This window comes from Onychostruthus taczanowskii, unplaced genomic scaffold (assembly GCF_017590055.1).
Source record: "Onychostruthus taczanowskii isolate IOZ18803 unplaced genomic scaffold, ASM1759005v1 scaffold2, whole genome shotgun sequence".
Taxonomy (NCBI): Eukaryota; Metazoa; Chordata; class Aves; order Passeriformes; family Passeridae; genus Onychostruthus; species Onychostruthus taczanowskii.
Window position 1 is genome coordinate 13,349,186 of NW_024499239.1, and position 21,843 is coordinate 13,371,028.

General features: G+C 39.0%; 1 protein-coding gene across 1 annotated transcript in view; it reads left to right on the forward strand.

Annotated features, from left to right (window-relative positions):
* The first annotated feature begins 4,968 nt into the window (after nt 1-4,968).
* The window catches only part of KCNIP4 (potassium voltage-gated channel interacting protein 4), a 383,855-nt gene continuing 366,980 nt past the window's right edge, over nt 4,969-21,843 (forward strand). The window contains exon 1 of the mRNA XM_041402785.1: nt 4,969-5,029. Coding sequence (XP_041258719.1) covers nt 4,969-5,029 — 61 coding nt within the window. The remainder of the gene's footprint in view (nt 5,030-21,843) is intronic.

The window sequence follows — 21,843 nt, forward strand, 5'->3', positions numbered from 1 at the left end:
AAAACTGAACGAAGGGTGAGCCCCTACTTACTCCCATGAGGATTCTTTAAATGCCCCAACAAAGAAATCGATTCATATCTTGAATTTTTGACATAGGGAGATAATATCAAAATTGTAATAAATAATGTTTTTACCTTCTCTTATAATGTTGTTAAATAATGTTATCTTCTTTTTTTTTTTTTGCTGCCACATATGGATTCTGATGTGTTACTCATTTACAGTAAATCATATTGCTTCTAATCCTCACAGAACTTACTACAAAATGTTATTATAAAAAAACAAATTTCGTTTCAAGGAAAGGAGGCTCTTACCTTTTCTTCTTACTTATTTAGTAACAAGTTCTAGCAATACTAAAAGCCAGTTTTTGACAAGTTCAAGGGCTGGCCTTCATTGTTGCTTGATATTTATTTCTGTAGAAGGATGAGGATACATGGTGCAAAATGTTCCTTTGAAGAATTGTCCTTTTTAAGATTTAATAGGCAGAAAAATCAGAATATTTAAGATTACTCTTTCTGAAAGCTCTCTAAAACTAGACTGTGCTAGTAGGAAATCTTAACTATTGAAGCTCCACTGTTTTAGGGAAGTGTAGTTCATTAGTGCTCTGTGCCACCTTTCCTACACCTACAATTTCATTTTGTATTTTGAATTTTCCCATATTGACCCTGTGCTGGGTCAACACCTGCTGGAGCCAAGTATCTGCAGACCTGCTTGCTTACTCCCACATCCAGTGGGACAGGGGAGAAAATCACAAGAACTTGTGGGTCAAAAGAAAATAGAGAAAAATCATTCAGTAGTTACTGTTTTGGCTAAAACAAACTTGGAGAGTTTAGCTTAATTTATTGACAACTTTAATTACTGACTTGGGCATTGTAAAGTTTAAAAAAAAATTTAATAAGGAAAGCACTGTCTTCCCCTCTCCAGAACCAAATTTACACCAGTCACTTCTTTCCCCTCTTTGTTCATACTGCAGGTAGTGAACACTTTCCTTTCAAAACCTGCTCCTTCATTCTTACTTGTTTCCTCTGTTCTGGCCTGCCCATGGTTTATCCATGGGCAGCAAGTTGGTGTATGATGGTGTGTCATGGTGTGTAATGGCACGTCATGGTGTATGATGGTGTATGATGGTGTGTCATGGTGTATGGTGGTGTCATGGCATATGATGATGTCATGGTGTATGATGGTGTGCCATGGTGTCTGATGGTGTATGATGGTGTGCCATGGTGTAAGATGGTGTGTGATGGTGTGTCACGGTGTATGTCCTCCAGGACAGGTCCTCCATGGGCCTCAGTTCCTTTGGGAGGGCGCCACCATGGAGCACCTTCCCATCCCTCTGACCTCATCACTGCCTCTCTCATTCCCTTTCCTCAGCATTTTGTGCCCTTCCTTAAATATATTTCCCTTGAGGTGCCACTGAGTTGGCTGATGGCTCAGCTGTGCCATGTGGTGGATCTGCTGGGACACTGTCTGGAGCCAGCTGCCTGGCACAGGGCAACCCCAGCCACAGAGGGCAGCCTGCAACCCCACCAACCACAGCAGCTTGGCTCTGACACCCAATGCACACCCCTCAGCAGAGGGACAGAGCACCCCCAGAGCTTCAGACACTTCTCATTTTTCCCAAGTACTTTATCACAGACATGAAATATTTGAGTATGGCCAAATTACTGTTCATTTTTTGTGATATGGAATACACACAAATTTTTTAAGGATATGTTATTACAGTGAATGACTCAAAACTAAATAAAATACACTTCTGAGAAACAAAAATACTCTTAAAATGTATCGTAGAGTGAAGAACAGTTTCTTTCTCATTTCTGAATAAAAAAATAGCAAAATGAACTTTTATTACTTTTTGGAGAAGGAAGAATATTTTTCCTAGAAGTAAGTGACAGACTGATTTAGCTGTTGGGTTTCTGTCTTCCTTTTGAAAAACATTGTGAGTGACATGCAGTCACAAAGTATAACCTGATGATGAATTCTTCTGGGCATCAAGAAAGCTCCCACCTGGAGAGCCATTCTCTAGCAGAGGAAGCATTGCCAAAATAAATGGCTTCTCTGGAGGCCTAGAAAGTAACATGCACGTGTTGGGTATTTTGTGGCTTATATTTGTTCTATTCAAATTTTTAATTCTGTATGATTCAGTTTCTTAGTGATGATACAATTTGAGTAGCTGAACTACTGTGTTAACCTTTGCAGATGCCCCAAGACCAGTGGGGGAGCAGAATGGACTAAAAGGACTGAATATTTGGGTATTGCTGTACATTTTCTGTGTCTGAGCTTTTTCTCTTCCATACCAAGAGGTAAAAAAAAACCCCAACATGCTACTACTAGAAATCCTGCTGGTTATTTTTTACTCACCAGTGATTTGATTTTCTCTTTTGGAAGAAAATGCCTCCTTTGTCATTATTTTAGCATCATGATTTAAAGCTTATTTTCACATATTACATTTTTTAAACAGATGAGGAAATCTGAACTTAATTTGGACACATTAAATCACAATTATTTTAAGTCTTTCCAGTTCATTTACATTTGAGGCAAACAGGAATATGCTTATCCAGATTCTAATTTAAAAATTACATAGAAACTACATCAACTACTTTAAGAAGAAATTAAAATTTTATCACAAAGCACTAGAAAAAATCTTCAGCTATACATGTAGCACTAAACACATGCTCAATGTATTATTAGTATTTAGCTCCAAAAGAAATATTTGAAGCAAATGAGGAAGAAAGGAAGTTGTTATATATTTTGAAAAGTAGAAACTAGAATGAAACTCTATATTTGTAGAAATAGAATTATATGTTGAAATGTAATTATATAGAAGGGATGAAATCACAGCTGATGTCAATTTTTACTGGATGTTATATAGAGCAGATACATGGGCTTGACATGCTAATTGGAGGAAACTTAATCAGGTTTGGTAAACAATAAAGAATTTGCCCTTTAAAACAAATTTGGAAAAATGCCCCATTCTGACATGAACATATTGTTTTACATAGAATATCAAAATGACACAAGTTTTTATAAGAGAAATATTTAAAACTCAAGAGAACTAAAAGGAAGGAGCATGCAGAGGGAATTACTTGGAGCCAGGCCCATCAAGAAGAACAGGAGATAGCAAATGGATGGAAACAAGGAGAGCAAGCATAAAAATAAAGCAGATGAGATTGAGAGAAACATGCAGATTTATGGAGACAGTTCAGCTTATATGGGTCACTTTCTTTTTCCTTTGCCTCAGACACAATCCGTCTTTGAATTGACACACACCACCTTATCTGTAAAAACCTGGTAGGCACTTCTGGCACTTCTGTTTCATGTTGTGCTGTATACCTGTAATTCATTCTAAGACACAAGATGAATGTATAAGTATTCTTGATGTATTACTACCACTCCTGCCTTAGTTCAATCTGTTATGGCCAGCTGCTCCCATATATTTAGAGGTTTTTTGTAACTCACAGAGTTCTGATACAATGTTGGTGTAGAGCTAAGGGAAGTGGCTATTGTAAATCTGAATTGCTTCATTCTGAAACTGTATATATGTAATGAGAAGGGTTCACTCTGAATTGTGATAAATTAGAGTTTTGTGTAAGGTTAGCTTCAAAGTAAGCTCAAATCCTGATAATGAGATAAACTCCCGATCTCTGTTCTTACTACTTTGAATTTTTTTGGTAAGAAGAGCCATATCCTGGCTACTTGAGGATTCACCTTATAGAAGGGAAATATTTTGAGGGTATATGACAAATACAGTACTCTGAATCCTGTCTCTCCACAGCCTTACCTCAACCTCCCATCAGTGAATGTATTTCTGTCAAAAAATAACACTTGGCAAAAGATACTCGACATTGTCTTGTTCTTGGCAAGCATTACACTACACTGTGGTTTCTCTGTCTGTTCAAGACTTCAATCATTCCATCATTTTGGGGTTGAATCAGACATAAGTTTATCCCATTAAATAAAAGGAGATATAAGTCCTTTGCTAAAGCATGGGCTGGCAACGGGGCATAGGAATTACTCCTTTATCTTCCATCTTATAAGAATCTTAATAATACAAGGTTCATGGAATAGTATTAAATGACAAAAATAGGCATTAGGTAGCTAAGCCTATAACCCTTATGTGCCTTGAAAAAAATTACTATAATTTTTAGGGCTGAACACAATGAGAAGAAGAATTGGGATTTCTGAAACACGTCATTATTCATGCAGGGATAGATGAAATAGTAAAGGCTGAAAAATTAACTGTGTAAAATTGAACTGGGGGAACTATCATTATTGAAGCATTTTCTAATGGTATGTCTTATGTCATAGTAGACTTTGATAAATTAGAAGTGTTAAGAAGGTGTCTTAAAATGCCTTTTCCAATCTCTTCCAAAATATACTCTGGGGCTTAGGGAGTGTTCCCAGCCCGTGCTAGCCTGACAGAGGTGTTCGAGGGGCGCAGCTGCGATGGGAGCTCGCCTGCGCTGCTCAGGGCCGGTCCGTGTCCCGGGCAGGCTGCGGCTAACAGGTGCTGCGGGCACCACTTGTGCGCGGCCGCGCAGCGCGGCGGGCCCGGCCCTGCCGGACTCCGCTCGGGGCAGTCCGCACGGCCGCCCCGCTCCGAGCCGCTCCGGGGCGCAGGTGCCGGCTCAGCCCCGCGGCGGCAGCGGCCCGGGGGAGCTCGGGGGCGGGGAGGTAAGCGAGCCCAAGCCCTCCCTGTCCCGGCAGGGAAGGGTTCGCGGCCGCGGGCGCGCCGGAGCCCCTCACCGAACCCGCCCCGCGCAGCGCGGGTGGCGGGGGAGGCGCCGCCGCCGAGGCGGGGCCGCGCTCCCGCTCCCTCTCCGCTCCGCCGCTCCCAGCCCTGCTCCCAGCCCCGCTCCCATCCCGCTCCGCCGCTCCCGTCCCGCTCCGCTCCGCTCCGCTCCGCCGCGGCCCCGCTGCGGCGGTGCTGCCGCGCTTTCCCGCCGCGGCTCCGGGCGCCTCCCGCCTCCCGGCATGGACGTGAGGAGAGTGGAGAGCATCTCGGCGCAGCTGGAGGAGGCCAGCTCCACAGGCGGTAGGACCCGGGCAGCGCGGGGACGCGAGGCTGCTTCTCAGTTAATCTGGGGTCTCGTCCCCTCTCCTGTGGGCAGCAAGTCTGGCAACTTGGCGTGGGGCGGGGAGGGGGAGCTGCCTGCCCGCTTGCGAGGGGCGAACGCACCCGTGGGCGAATGTGTGTGTGTGTCTATGGGGACAGTAAGCGAACGCTGAATGCTTCCGATCTCGGGCTAAGAAGCGTTTCGGGGCTTCGCGAATCCCGCCCTAAGATGCCTGCTTTGACCTAACTGGTACTTTTGCCTTTGCTGAAACGACTTGGGGCTGGGAATGAGCCTCCAGGGTACATCCTCTCTAGTTAGCAACTCCCAGGAGGTAATTTTGGTCAGGCCCCCTTACACCTCCCTGCTTTGGTCTCCATTGTACCTCTCTGATGCCTAAGCGGCAACTATTTGACGGAGACAGCTTCTTCTGGTAAGCCTTCTTTGGTGCCTTTCTTTCTCTGTACCTCAAATTGCAATTACACATTCACCTGAGAAAGCCTACAGGATAACCTGCATTTTAGGGAGGAAAAAACCGTGCCTTGCTATCCTCCACAGGGATTTTGACTCCTGGAGTGTTAAGAGTTTTTTCCCAGTTATTTAAAATGAAGATTCTTGGGTGCAGTGTGTGTAAGTGTTGCCGAGAAAGATGTTCAGCTCAAGCCAGCTGGATAAGCAGAGGATAGTTGGATAGTTAATGAAAAACTTTGCAAAACAGGCAGTCAAAAACAGGGAAAACTTCTTAGAAAATATGTTTCTTGCTGTGTAGCTAGATTTCTCATGAACTGTGATGCCAGTGTAGAATAGTAGCCTTACCAACAAGTTGTTTGAAAGATGCAGTCCAATCCCACCATTTGCTTGATTTCTAATGCTTCAGAATGCATCTTCTGCTCGCTTGAAGAGATCCACAGCCATGTGTTCCCTGCTGGATTGTACCTGTTTTTTTCTCTTTTCTTAATGTCCCAGCATTTTTAATGTTTTAGAATGTGTAGCCTTTCATGTAGGATCATTTGCGTTGGGGATAGGGAACTTTAGTATTTGACTGTGCTATCAGCACAATTGTAAATCCGTCTTTGCACTTCACTAAAGTTTTGGGAAAAAATGCATGGTCATAATTATCCAACAAGGAACATGGCCACTAAATTGGTGTTGTGATACTTCTCACTACTTTTCAGATCCAGCCCCTCCAAGTTATAATTTAGGCTTTTCCCTCCACGTACCACTTCAGCCCTCCAGCTCTAGCCTCTCAGAGGTCTGAAAGTCAGACTGTTTTTTCGTAACACATATATCATGACACATATATCAGAGACAAATGCCAAGCAGGCTCTTGGCTACCTGTGCAACTACCATGTAGGACTGTTCAGGCTAAAAAAACCTGAGGTCATGATTTAGGCATAGTGGATTTGTACAGCTGCTGTTGAGGAATTATTTGGTTTATGGACCATTAATGTAGGTATTGAAGCATAAAGAGAGTTTAAAGCTAATTTTTTTTTCTTACAGCTATAGTTCGCAGTAGCAGGAAAGTGTCCATACAAAAATTGGGGAAATATCTGAATCCATGTCATGCAAGTAATAGGAAATACACAGATGATGTTTTTATGGAAATTGCCTTCAGCTGAGCTGTATATTAGATGTGTTTTTTCTTTTGGTTCTCTTGATATGCATGCGTAGTAGCTTTTAAAAATTAATGACAGCTTTAATTCACTTCAAGCTTGTAATGGTGAAAAGAAGTAAGTTACACTTTTGCACTCTTTTAGAGCAAGCAAAATCTGACTGAAACATGACTTACTGTAGGAAAAACATTTATCAAAAGTAAGTTTTTATGCTAGAAAAAGAATAAGGAAAGATAAAAATGACAGAGCTAAAAGAAAACACCTCCTTTCTTTTGGAGAATGACACACATTACTCAACAGATATGTCATCACCAGTGTGATGTGATGTGAAGCTAACAAGTGTCTAGCTTCACTCCTCTGGGCTTTCTTATGTGAGAGAGCCCATTTATTTTCATCTTCCCACAGTTTTGGCACTTTTTCATCTAAACTTTCCTTTACATTTTTTTCTAGCTGTCTCCCTCCAGGCTCTTAAACGTTCAACTCATTTTCAGTGCCATCAGCATTTCTGAATGTACCTGTCTGTTGCATTTTTAACAAGGAAGGTGGATTTTTTCTCATTAATTCTCTTCAAATGGAATCATAGCTTCAAACGTTAGTCATTTTTAAATGGTAATGCCTGCAGTAGTTGTTACCAGGATTTGATGTTAGTGCACGAGAGTCAGAAAATGAAACCAACGAAAAGTGCGACTGTTCCTCAATTTCATTTTTCAAGTGAAATAAAACCCAAATAATTCACAGGCAGCTTGAATAATGAGAGTTATTAATGAAAAAGGCAACATTTTGTGCCTTTTAACAGGTAGTGACTGCCTTAAGCTGGTCTGCTCCTTACATTTAATCTTGCACCTTGCAGGGTATCTTCTGATTCAAGGGCATTCAAATTAATGTCAATTGAAGCACCACTGAGAGTTGTTGAAGTATGAGACTGTTTCCTCTGTGAATACTGAGCCATTGTAAGGATGAACTGTTTCATTCCTCTGCCTCATGAAATTGCCTTTATCAACGTTTTATCTATCAGAAAGCTGCATTTGTACTAGTGATAGTCAAAACTCATCTGCTGCTTGGTAAAGGCATGCAGTGTCTTAGCAAAATGAGAAGAGCAGAGGGAGATTATCAGTAAAAGTTTGTGTGGGTAAGAACAAGTTTAATCACAAAATGTCCTGTGGGTTCAATATCTAGGACAAACTTAAGCTGTTGGGAATACTAATATGAACAAGACATTATCACAGCAACTGGTTGCTTTGCTTTAGGGTGTGATGAATTCAGAATGGGCACTGTGCTGACCAGTATGACCATATTTATTCAAAAACCATAAATATTTATGAAAGCCATGGTGTAATTTATGACAAGTTTTGAAGAGTTTCAGTTATCAGACAAGGCAGTTGCAAATTATTCATGTTACAAAAAAGGTTGTAATTTCTACATTGTGGGCAGAAGTACCACAATGGACCAAATAGTAATATTAAGCACTGTTTTTCCAACTTTAAGTTTACTTATAGTTAAATATGCTCTGCCATACCTCTGAGAGATCCTTGTGCACTATTGCTCACTTCTGGTTTTAATGAATGACTTGTTGCTTGGGGCATTCTTAGAAGACAAAGGAAATAGTGCTAAAAGGACAAAAAATTACATATTGAATAAGCTGAATATAGAAAGTTAGGAAAATGGATGCTAAGAAAAAGCAAGAAAGTGATAAAAAAGTATACTGGGAAAAAAATGGAAAAAGAAGAGGTGGGAGGAAGGAAAGGAGGAAACAGATTTTGTATCTCACATGTTGAGATACAAAATCTGTTATGTGTTAGTGGTATGTATTGGACCAATTTCTTTATATCCTGGCTGGGATTCATCTGACACAATGAAAAGCAGGCAGTAACTTTCCATGTGATTTGCACCAATATTCATATCAGTGTTATCAGTTGGTTTGTCTGGGAGCTCCATCCGAAGAACATGCTGCCAATCAAGGGTCAGCATCACTATTTTTACTAATGATCTGTCGTCTCCAGACACGCTTCATCATTGGGCACTTTTAAGATTCAGAGGGACAGGATGCTGGACCATCTTGTCTAGACTGTGCTAGAAGTGCTGCTTCCAAATGCAATGCTTTTTTTTCTGTGAAATCTGCAAATTCATAAGGCAAGGAATAAATTAAATGAACTCATGAACTAATAAAGGATGTATATGTGCAAGGAGATGCAAATATTTTCAGTGTAAAATATACATTCTACTCCTGCAGGGTGGAGAAAGAAATTGACACTTGAGAGACCTGACTGCGGCATGAGCCTCTGTATAAAATTTGAGTTCTTTTTCCATCTCCAGTTCCTCTGTTCAATGAGTCTAAAGAAGTAATTATATGCAAAATTCTGTTACAGAGAGTCATATTTGACATGAATGCCAAAAATAAAGGCTTTCCAGTATAAATTTCACATCATGTAAATATCAATTTTTACAAAATATAGCTTTATTCTTAATTATTCTGTCTGTTGAGATTACTACCTATGCTTGGAGAGTTGATATATAAATAACTGAACATCTGGACAAGCTTCAGGTATACTTGGCATAGAGAACTTATGCTTTCCTGGGGATTTTAGACATTTTGAAATGTATAGAGGCAGATTTGGTACCTAACAGTAAGCGTAGCCATCAAAGAAGTTGCTGGTGTGTGTCATGGAAAGCTTTTACAGTGTATCAGATAAGCACTTAGGACTTTGGGTTGGAGCTGAATATTTGATCTGTGCAGCATTCAGCTGTAATCTATCCCATCTCAGTCTCTCAGTTTGCCATTGTGATTTATTCGGAATCTTTGGCACTTGAAAAAGAAAGTATCTAAAAATACAACGCCTGATTGCTTCACTATTTCATAGATATGTGCATTCCTGCCAGGCTGTCCTACTATCATCTCCCCATCCCCCTCCCCAATTCTGCTTGTCCTCTCTTTCTCTCAGGTACCAAAATAGACTGCATTTGAACTCCTCCTTGCCAAACAAATGCTGGCCATTGATTGTCTCCTATGAGCAGAGACCATTACTCCTATTTGAGATGAGAGGGAAAACATTAGCAAACAGTTGTGGTCTTGGAAGTCAAGGATCCAAATTTCAGTAGTTGTAGTTGACACAGTCTGAACCAAGTAGGATTCCCTTCTTTATTAGCACACACTTCTGGGACTTAAGAAGTGCAGATACCAAACCTTCGTTATTTGGAGCACAGTGTGGCAGTGCAGGTGGAGGTGGTTAATGGATGGTTTGTCTCCATAATGTTTGGCCTGAACTGTAATGTGTGGCTACATCAAAAGCAAATGGACAACAGTGTGACATAGGCATTTGTTTTTTTTATTGTAGTTGTCATTTCAGAATCCTCGTTTCTCTGGCAAGGGCTTTGCTTTCTATTGCTTTTATTGCTAAGTAGTGTTTGGGCTGGATTTCCCACTGAGTACACCAGGTAGAATGTGGAAGAGAAGTGAAAGTGTACTGAATGTATGTGTTTTGCAGCCTACAGAACTATGGAAAGCATGGAATCCAGCTATTCTGTGATGTTCTTAACTATTAGCTTGTAATTGTGTTACAGGAGTATGAGGAGATCTTAGGATCATGTAGATCATGGTTTGATTTTTTTTTTTTCTCATCATTTTCCATTCTCACACACTACAGGAGAGATCGTTTCTATTATCACCTTCATGCATGCAGCAGCAGAGGAGTTTGGGCTCTAGATTTATTTCTATGAATTTGGGAGATCTGTAGACAGCAATAAATTGGCAGCAGTTTAAAATATGTGGTTGGGTTGAAAATATATTGAATCCATTCGCCTCTAAGAATAAACCCAAACACAGAATAAAAGCTGTATATCTGAGCTCATACTGTGTTTTATTTCTGGCAGCCCAGCAGAGACTTAATATGGTATTAAAAGAAGCTCTCTGTCAGAGGTCTGAAAATAAATATAGAGTTTCTCTTTTATATTCTTTTTCACCTATAAAACAAATTTCTTTAGAGGTACACTTTATAGTTGTGATCCCCTCTTTTATGTTTATAATTTACACTGCAGTAACACAAACAGTGGTATGAAAGTCACAGATTCATAAGTGTTCACTGGAGAAATGAACTACAGGTGGAAGGCATGATAATAGAGAATTCTAAAATATAGATGTTTTGCCCTATTCAGAAAAATGATGCATTTAAATGTTTGGGTTTTATTGTAGGAGATAATATCTTTGTTTGTCTACCAGGTATTTTTCACCAGATAATGCATAATCCCCAAGCACGGTTAAATGCTTGGCACTACACAGCACATTATACCCATATGCCACCAAGTTGCTAAGTGGTGACAGTATAAAAAGAAATACTCCAACTCTGAATGTCCTAAGACATAGATTTCAAGGTGGTTTATCTATATCAATCAGTCAGTAAGAAAGGGTTTGCCATTTTATTGACAGGTAAAAACCCCCCAGTTTTACTGATAATGTTTTCTTGTTCTCACAATTTTCAGTTACCTCTCTGTATCTCCAGAGAGACATATTATGAATATTGCTGTAGTTATTAGGTTTTAGTAGAGAAAATATTTTTTAAAAATCAAACTTTAATTAATAATCCAGAAGGAACATTTAGGATTTATTAGAAAGGTAAACAGTAGCCATAAAGTGTGATGATGGGTCTGATTCTTCACAGTGGGAGCAACCAGAACAGCATGTTGTCACAGTAAGTAATTTGATTATTGTGACTATTCCTAAACCCTTTGATACTGGTGGGAATAATTGCGATGAGTAAGGATTTATTAAATTAAATGTAGTTATTTGACTTAGAAATTTCAATGATATTACAGTGCATGTTCTAATAAAAACACATTGAAAAACAACTTTGTGCCAAAAGATAAACATTATATAAAGAAAAGATCTATCCAAAATATTTGCAGTAAATTGAAAAAGAGAAAAAAAACTTGATTTCCTAAAAAATAATGTAACATGGGTACATGATGAAACCTGAAATGGTGATCTTTTGAAAGTCACACTATGTAACGTCTGTCAGATACAAGTGCTATTGCAATTGAACATTGAGGTTCGGGATTTTATAATATGTAGAGATGTCTGTGTACATGCTAAGCACCATAAATTAGCAATCCATAATCACATTTTCAAAATCCCTGCACCAGTACTACTATAATGGGTGGGGTTTTTTGTTGTTTTGTTTTTTTCGTTTTTTTTTTCATAAATGTTGCAGCTCGTAGTTTCAAAGAACACTTGAGAAAGATTGACCCTTTTTGACATTGTTTGTTTTAGAGTGTGCCAAAGCGTGTTGCACAACTGCTCCTTGGCATTTTGCTGAAGGAGGTTCTTCCTCCCTGTCCAGGCACTGAGAGAAGCCCCTGCACACACAGACACAGACTCAGAGTTAGCACCATGGCTGGCAGGAGCATCCCTGTCTGTGCATGTGCTTTCCATGTGCTTTCCTTGGGTTGTGAGGAGAATGAAAAGTGCACTGTGGGGTTACAGTCCCTACCTGAGCAGTTAAAAGAAGGGAGAGGACAAAGACCAAGAAATGCCTTTTATGTGTGTGGCTTTAGTGGTATTGGAGCAAGTGGACTCTGGGATCTGCTGTTCTGTTACGTTTAGACAGAGATAACTGAATCCTGTTTTAAGGGATCCTGTCTTAAAAAAAAGTAGGAGAAAAGTCCTAAAGAATAGCCCATTGAAGAAACAAAACAGATATGCAACCATAGATTCATGTTTTTCTTCATTGTGTGCTGGTAGCAGTATGATAGGTGTTTCCTCAGATCACCTCATAGCTCTTGAGTTTTGACAGTGTAGCTGGTTTTAACCCAGGACACCCAGATGTCCTTAATCATTCTGACTGTTGACTTGTATTCCAACCCTCAAGTAAATTGTATAATGCATACTTCTGATTCACTCTTTCTATTCTGTGTATTATTCTCCATGTTGATTTATGGACATTTGAGGTTATGGTGTTTTCTGATGTGACATTATAAAAAGTATCACCTATTGTAATGTAAAGAAAGATAAATCTGGGCTGTTTTTTTGAGGTACTGTGTGGTGGCAGCATCCTCCTGCTGGTAACTGAAACAAGTATACATTAAAATTCGTTGTTATTTTTGAAAAGGTGCTGTAATTGACATACACACACACTTAGGTGCTGTCCTGATTTCTGCACAGCCAGTCTACCAAATCCAAGATGTCTAAGAAAAAGAAAAATAAACAAAGCAGATATGCAAGTGAGGATGTGCAGTATGATTAAAATACAGAGAATTTCATGCTATTGTTTCAGTGATTTGGTCTGCTCTATATACTGCATTGTTCATTTATCTTTGTGGTGGTGATGAAGTGGGATTTCCCAGGTCTTTTTTTTTTTTTTTTTGAATATGCCACATTGTGTATTTCCCAGCCTACCTTCCAGAGCTGGGTAAATGAGAGAAGTACCCCTGTGTCTAGGATCAATCTACTCTCTGTTGTTTGCTTCAAAGCTGTTTCTTCCAGCCTTCTCTGCCTGGTAGATGGGAATGAGGAGGTCAAGGAGCAGGATGGGTTTGGTAGACAGGTGATAGTGTTGCCCTTTCTGCCTTCTTTTACATTATGATGACTACAAACCTCTTTGCAGGAGATTGACACCTCCAACTCTCTCAAGCAATGGCTCCTGTTTCTGTCTATTTGTCACTTGGAAGCACATGTGAATCCCTCAGCTAAATGAGCACTTTCTGACCTTTTTTGCATAATCTTTATATTCAGAGGGATGTTATTTTTAGATTACATGCTTCTTTCTTGGTTGGTTGATTGTCAGTCAAAGGAGAGGAGAGTAGGTGATGCATCCAGTGGAACTGGTGGTCTCTAATGCATATTTTATAAAACAAATTCTGATAGACTGGAGGAAAAATAGCACGTGGAGGCTTAAGTGAGGAGGAAACAGACATGACTGAGGGTATAGTTCTTTACATGGCACACCTGCTGTCAAGTTTCTTCCAGTACCTTAAATCTTTACTAAAATTACGAACTAGCAGGACTTAAAATTAGACAGACTTATACACCTTGTTTATTGCTTAACTTCCAGGGTTGAATAATATTTAGACATTATTTTGACTCATAAAAATAATTTTGTCAGTTACACCTTTTGTTTGCATTCAGCTAATTTTCTCATGCTAAACTAGAATAAAGCAATTCTGTGTTTCAATATAGACTTATAAAGATCTCTTCTGTACCTAAAGTCTTTGAACCACCCCAGACTTGAGACTCAGTACGTTTACTTGTTCTTGAAAATATGGGAGGCATTCAGTTAAAATCCCAAATTGTACTAAAAAAACCAAACCTCCGCTCTTAATTTAGCTTGTTTTACTTTGCCAGAGTTCAAAAATGACTGCTTATACTTAGAAATGCAAAAGTAGGAATATTTTGACCTGTTTAGATAGTAAAACTATCTAAAAGGTGTCAGTAAATTTCTAATGTCTTATTAAGCAGTGTTTTATCAGCAGTCGCTTTAATCAACAGCACTTAAATTACTGCTAGGCTGACAGTCTGTTAGGACTTTTTCAATTGAACAATTTAGAAGAAAGTAGGCTTTTTTTTGGTGTATTTTTCTTTTCCTTTAAAGAACCCAAAGCATTAATAATGTGTTTTCATGTAAGCCTTTTCACAAAGAATACATACAGAAATGCTGTCAGTTAAGTGACTAATTCCTCCATGAAAACGAACAAGAAAACGTTGATGGCATTATCAAACCACTCTTTGGTAGGTAGCAACTCACAGTGCTGACTGTGGAGATGGTACACCTTCCATTCTGCAGTTGTAGTGTTAGAGTAAATGAGCATGCAATAGTGAACACACGGTTCATTAGGTAGCTTCTTGTTGCAATAACACAGAATGTTTTGTGTTCCAAGAAGGGTGTGTATTGATTAAATGCACCTTGCACTTAATTAATATAGATGTTCTGGATCCATCAGTGCCTATTTCATTATCACTGAAAGCCTGATCTTGCAGCAGTTGCAGTTCAGTGCTGTGTTTGTAACTGAGGATCATCCTGTTATACTTGAGAAAGGCATTTACTGATTACTGTCCGAATAGTTGACTTTAGTCCTTCAGATTCTGGAATTTCTTACAGAGAAGGGAAGAAACAAAGTTTTTGTCTCTTCCTGCATAGTTCTTAATTTCATAAGCCAGTGTTGGGGCTGTAGGGAATACCCAACTATATTGACAATATGCTCTGTAATGCTAATACAGTCTTATCATGCTAATATAATGCAAAAGACTACGAGAATGTCAGAAGCAAATAGAGATCTCAAAAGAGAACCTGTTTACCTATTCAAAATAATGGAGAGTATTTCTAATCCAAATCATCAACTTTTAAGAGTCAGATAATTATTTGCTGTCCAGGAAACAGAACTTTCCCAATGCTGAGATTTTTGTGTAATATCTTCATTTGAGAAACTTTCATTAAAAGAAAAAAATCCTACTGCTGACAGAGTTGTGACTTTTCTGGCTGAGCATAAAAGAAATAGACATATACTCAGTCAAGTTTACATGTTTGTGTTTTCTCTGAATGCTAGGCAGACAGTGACTAACCAGGCTGACTGCATACAATTGTGTGTAATCCATACAGCTTGCTCAAGGCTAAAGCCTGATACAAAATCCAGCTCAAAAGTTCTATTACATTGGATTTTATTTGTTCTTTTGAGATAAAAGCAGTAAAACCCCAAGGAATCACAGAAAAATGTTTTGGAAGAGAAGTTGAGAAGTCTTCCTGTTTCTCCTGATTCCAAGACAGGATCAAATATTGATATTCTGGTTCAGATGGCTTTTTGCTGTGTACTTACAATTCACTACTGCTGGGTGCTTTATGACATTGCTGGTTAATCTATTCCAGAATTTATCTTTCCTGATACAAACTGTTTCCTAGTCCTAAAGTGAATCTTTTTACATTTAAAGCCTGGTGCCCAAAATGGATAAAATATATAGCTAAAATTTTATAGTACTGAATAGGACAAAAACTTTCTTTGGTATGTCTTAGATTTTTGTTGTGTTTATAGTTTTAAGTCTGAACTGCTGTCCCTTCCACAGCAGCCTTCCACCTGTCCTCAGCCTGTAATTTAACATGTTCAGCAGTGGCAGACTTCCCAGACAACTTCCCAGTTGTCACCTAAATAGTTTTTCTCCATTCTATCTCAACAAGATAGGAAATTTCTCTGGAAGTCTACTTGATAGGTTCTAAATTATCCTTTACAAATGATAACTGGTTTTGAGTGTTGCTTTTTATCTTCTAACTTTCAAACTTGTTGGAAGCTTACTGACTACAGTGCTTGAAATTGGAAAATTAAAAGTAGGGTAAAGATTTCAACTTGACTGCCTATCACAAATGAGAGATTTCAGCTTGCCCTCTTTGATGATAGTTTTTCTCATCCTATGAGAGCTCTGTATGTTACTGCTTCCATGGAGATGAGATCAGCTGCTCCCATTTTTTTTTTTTGGGAGTAAGTTATACCCTTTCAGTGCACAACTCTTTGTATGAATCAGTTCTCAAGAATTTGGGATGAGGTAGGAATCATTGTCTTGCAAGAAATAACAACCATCAACTTTTCCTCATTTCTATGGGAAGCTTGATGGAAGGCTGTGTGGATTCTCAAGGACCTCCAGAACTCTTTTATTATCTGAATAGATATTCCAAATAAATAAAGAAGCACAGCTTTAACTTGCACTGCATTCCAGCTATTTATTGCATTTGGATCTTCAGAAAGAAAACTTTGTCAGTGACCCTTTTATGAACTCTATCTTTTCTAAGAATATTTTATCTCTTGAACATTTGATATGTAGCATGAACTTAGTTCTCTCTTCCATAAATAAAAACTGAAGACAGTTACTTTAAACAATTTTTTAACATGAAAAGTCAATGTCACAGGCAATAGCAAAGCTTTTGAAGTTTCAAGCACTTCTTATTCAGATTATTTTTATCAGTGCTGTACCATCTCACACTTGATAAGATGTGCCTCCGCTTTTATGAGTGTCTTTACTAAATGCTATTATAATGATAAAATAGGGTGTGCTCATTCCTCTCTCATTTTTCAAGGCTGATGTATCTAGGAGGCTTTAATCAAGAAGATGTCATATATTTTAACTTTTATATCAGCTTAAGCTTCTCTAGTTTTGATTTCTGGTGTGCATACTCCAAAAGTGTTTTAACTTTCGTCCACTGCCTGATTAAAACCACCATTAGAATGGCACTTGCATACAAATGACCATAGAGAATTTATTATCTGTCTTTCCCAAATTCATTTTTATAGTCTGATAGTTTAGGGATATGGTTCTTTAAGGATGTAGTTCTGGGAGAGTTCTGTGATAGCTGGTCTGTGGATGTTAATAAATTAAACTGTGTTTGACTTCAATTGTGAGATGTGATAAAGCTGTTTTAACAAGCCCAGGCAGAGGCTTTTATCAGGCAGTCCTCTGGAGGCTGGGAGCTGGTGCTCTGGCTTTACACCAGTCAGCATTCCTTGTTTTGGCTTTGCTGGGAAAATGTTACACTTGATTTTTATATGAATATATAACATCTTCTTCTTTTCTGTATACTTTGGGAACTTCACAGTGTTTTGATTGGCAGTTACTTTGTTAACATCCATGACAACTAATCTATTTTATACATTGTGTGTGTGTCTTCACATCATTTATTCTCCCTCTGAATTTTATGTTAAGTGTTCTACAAGTATATCATTCTAGCACTGCCCTTTTCCTTCAGAACAATTTTTTTAGACAGTTGACCTTAGCTGGAAATAAAGTGTGTAGTGAGTTGTATTTGTTGTGTTTGTTTCTGGGTAACTTTTTATTAGTCTACTCCTAAGTCTTTTATGAAACTATTAAGCCAGTAATAACGTACCTTTGATAGTACTGTGATGGAGAGAACTTCATTATTCTTGGATGATAGGATCACAGTGCTTTTTGATCAGAATTGTCACCATCTTAAATTACTGGACACTTTCTGAAGTCTTGAAGAATAATTTATGAGTGATAGAGAAATGAAATTGAGATGTCTTGTGGGAAAAATTGTTACTTTGTTAGTCTAGGCATTTGGCCTATGCCTACATATGGGAAACAGTAGCTCAGAATAAAAGGGGGAAACTGGCTGATTGAGTAATAATGAGTAAGAATTTTTGCAGAGTTCTGTGAGTGACCAAGACACAGACTCAGACCGGCAGGGAATCTGAATCATTTATTCAAAATAAACAATCTGGTTTTGTACACTTTTTCAAGGCACAGTATTCCCTTATGTGGTAATTCTCACTAGGTGACCTGTCCCATGTTGCCACGTCAGCCACAGGCGTTCTGAATGTCCTTCTGCGGGGTGATCACGCGCTGTTCACCCGTCTGTCAGCTTCCAGCAGTGCCTGTCCATAGGCTGTGCCATGTGGCACCTCCTGTGCCCAAGGTCAGGTGCAGACAAGCCCCCTGTGCCCCTGTGTGCCCCTCTGTGCTGCCATGGGCCCTTCTGTGCCAACGTGTGCCTCTGCAGTCGCGTCCCACAGTCCGCAGCTCAACTCCATCCCATCTCTTCCTGCCGAGTTCCACTTCAGGCTAGTTCTAGTCCAGTTCAATTGACTAACTGCCTGCTAATATTTGTAGTGCATTAAGTGAGCTTCTAGAACACATCTTCCCGCTTAGTTTCACCTAAAATAATCTGTGTATTCCAGGTGTGTTCCGTGATGGGAACAATTAGGTGACTTGGGAAAGCACATTCCTGATCTGAGGGGAAAAGCGAATAGGTCCACGTGTCAGACGGCACTGTGGGAGCTTTCCCAATCTCTGGGGCCCAGAAGTTCTGTGAGCTTGTTTGAACATTTTTATCTCTTTGGCAAATTCAAATACGATCCTTTCTATCTCAGGCAATATTTAGGGAATCATGCTAATATTTTAGGGATTTTTTTTTCAAGATTAGGCCTACTTATTTTAGAATTTACTATATTAATTCCTCCAAAATTGTGTCTTTTTAGGATCAAATTTTCTGAGAGAGATTTTCTTAACATCTAATCACCATCATCAAGCATCATCACCATTATGAAGAAGCTGCTTCTCATTTTCTGATAGAGAATGATTTCTGATAGCATTTCTGCTGTCACTTGCCTGATTGACAATTTGCAATTAATTCTTATTGTGTGTATTCAAGCTGCTTGTTTAGTTGTGACAGGAACAGCCCATGTGCAGAACATATTACAGACCTGCCATCAGCGAGATGCCTTCTCCAATAGGAAGATGTATAACTGTGTCAAAAATAAACATCATAGAGTTTAACAGAAGAATACATGTGTGCTAGAGTTTCAGTGCTGGACTTGGTAAATACACCATCTTACACTGGCTGTTTGCAGACAGTTCTGCAACTGGACACAAGACACCCTGGTAACTTGCTGTAATTTCTGTGTTTCAGGATGCTGTTGCTTGTCCAGAGAGAATACAAAAGTTCAGTAAAATCTGAGAAAGAAAATTAAGTCAGTAGTACTGCAAAGAGTAGAAACCTGCCTGAAGGTTGGCTGTTATTGTAAATTATGTTAGTTTGTTATGGCACTGCAGTTAGAACTTTTAGAATAGTGGGCCAAAGTACAGCTTGTTGAATATTTCAAAACTGTTTTCAAGTACTTTTAGATTTTGAACATATGCGTTGGGTAGGGTTTTCCTTGAACACCCTGGCTTTGAAATCTAATATTAGATTAGATTGTTTGCTGTACAAATAGCCACAAAGCCAAATTAAGTTAATTTTATATGTGTCAAATTTTCATGCTGAATAGCTACACAATTTCTTTCTATGTTAAGGAATCAAGTTTATATTCAGAGTGATTATAATTCTTTTAAATGTTACTAAATTGCTTCTAAATCAAATTATTTCAAAGATGTTGCAACTACCAGATTTATTCTTAGCTCATGTGAGTACCTTCTCAGCCTACTGCAAAAATCTTTTGAAATCTCAAATACATGCAGACTTATCTCCTGTATTCTTAGTTAACTTACAAAAAAAATCACACAGGTTTATTTTTCCCAGAGTGTTATAATGGAAAGGCTTTCCATAATGGAAGCTAAAACCAGAAATTATTAATGGTAATTTCTTGAAGTTTTAAAGTGACTGAAAGTTTCTCTTCAGCACTGGTGAGGCAACAACAGAAGGGCAGCCTGTGTCCAATTCTGGGCTCACCAGTACAAAGGACACCTGGGCAGAGTGGAGAGAATCCAGCAAAGGTCCATCAAGGTGATGAATGGACTGGAGCATCTGTCCTATGAGGAAAAGCCTGGGAGTGTTTGGCCTGGAGGAAACAAGGCTCAGGGAAAATGTCATCAAGGTAAATCAATACTGAAGGGCGGGAGCAAAGAGGGTGAAGCTGTTTTCAGCAGTGCCCAGTGACAAGAGCAGAGCCAAGGGGCACAAACAGAGGGGGTTTCTCTGAGCATGAGGAATGAGGGAGTGACCAAGCACTGGGCACAAATTACCCTTGGAGGGTGTGCAGTCTCCCTCCTTGGAGGTATTCCAAAGCCATCTTCAGATGGTCCTGGGCAAACCTGCTTTAGGCAGCCCTGCTTGAATAGGGAAGGGCAGACCAGATGGCCTCTGAAGGTACCTCCCACCTCAACTGTTACATGATGCTGAGAGTGAAATGGACAACACTTTTTTTAAAGAGTACATTCATTGTAAATAAATTTCTTGGGATGCTTGTGGGATTTTCTTTGTATTTTTCATCTTTGCTCACATTTCTGTCCACAGTTTTGTATATAAAAGTTATTTCAGTGGTGGTTCTCACTGAAGAGAACAGAAAACTGGTTGAATGCTTTTCAGCAAATGGCAGGGAAGACTGTTGTTTCATATGAAATCGAAAGAGTGGTTCTGCAGTGTAAGATGCACTTAACTGGTAGTTCATGGGTTGGACATTATGTTCAAAGTTAAGTAATTCAGTTCTCAGAGCACTGCATAGATACCTCAAATCCCCCAGTTTTCTTTAACATGTACCCCAACATGTAAACATTCAAGCATTGCATATTTTTTGCCATTATCCATCTGAAACTAATTTTTGAGAATGGACTGTTGGGTCAATGTAATTTTCTTTTCTGCTAAGACTCCTGCTAATTTTGTATGCTTTAAAATAGAATCTGTTTGCTTATTATACTCCCCGACATTTTTCAAAGTGCATATAGAAAAGAAATCCTTAATTTTCAAAAATGAGAATTAGAATTTCCATATAATAAAACATGGCTACAGCTGTACCTCATACAAACTACCGCGTTTATAATAATTAAAACAATGTAAAGAACTGAAATGTATTCAGGAAATACTTCAACTACTATGCTTGGGCTTTTCAGTGCATCCTACTTACCTACACGAGATCTGCTAATATTATACTACCTTTTGGCTAAAAAAGTTGGACTAAATTGAACACAGTAAGCATCCATTTGGTTTTGATTTGATTTTAATTTTAAGATATGAATTATGCTCAAAATGCTTCCACTTTTCACAGACTTTTTTTTTTTAACATAAGAACTGCATAACTGCATTATGAATGTTCATACCCTTCCACACTAGGAAAGCAATTGGCATTTAGTGACCAAACCTCCTACAGGTAAGAGACCATCAGAAAACAGCTTCTCCACAAGCTGGCAAGCCCCACGTTCTTGGAATGTGCTGCATTTGCAGCAGAGAGCTCTTTGGTGCTGCTTGGTGAAGTCTCAAGCAAAGTATAGCCAAAGATGGAGAAAGTGATGTTAGTGTTTTGCAGGGAGTAGTGCAATTTCCTGGGACAGGTGTCACATTCAAATTCACTAAGTCATAGGTGCAGAGCACAGTGTAGGTGGAATTGCAGAGACTCAAGGTGTGTAAAATTATTTGTTTCTGGAAAACTCTAATGACTGCCACAAAGTAGTAGAGTGGACTTTTGGAGCTCTTTCGCTATTGACACCTTTATTTGGTGATGTAGAGTCATCCATGGGAGAGGTAATCATAAAATCCAAAAGAATTTATGCTTGAAAATTAAATATATTAAAGGTATTTTTGATCAGGAGACAGCCTTGCTCTGCTTCTTCAAGCTCCATGACACGATTTTCACTCCTGAAGATGGTAATCCATGCTCTAGATTGCAAGAAAAAGGTATTCAGACGAGCCTGGTTATATTAGTTTGCTACCTTTTACCAAGTTAATGTAGAACCCCTTCAAGACCATGGCTCCTGCATTCACTAAGTATGA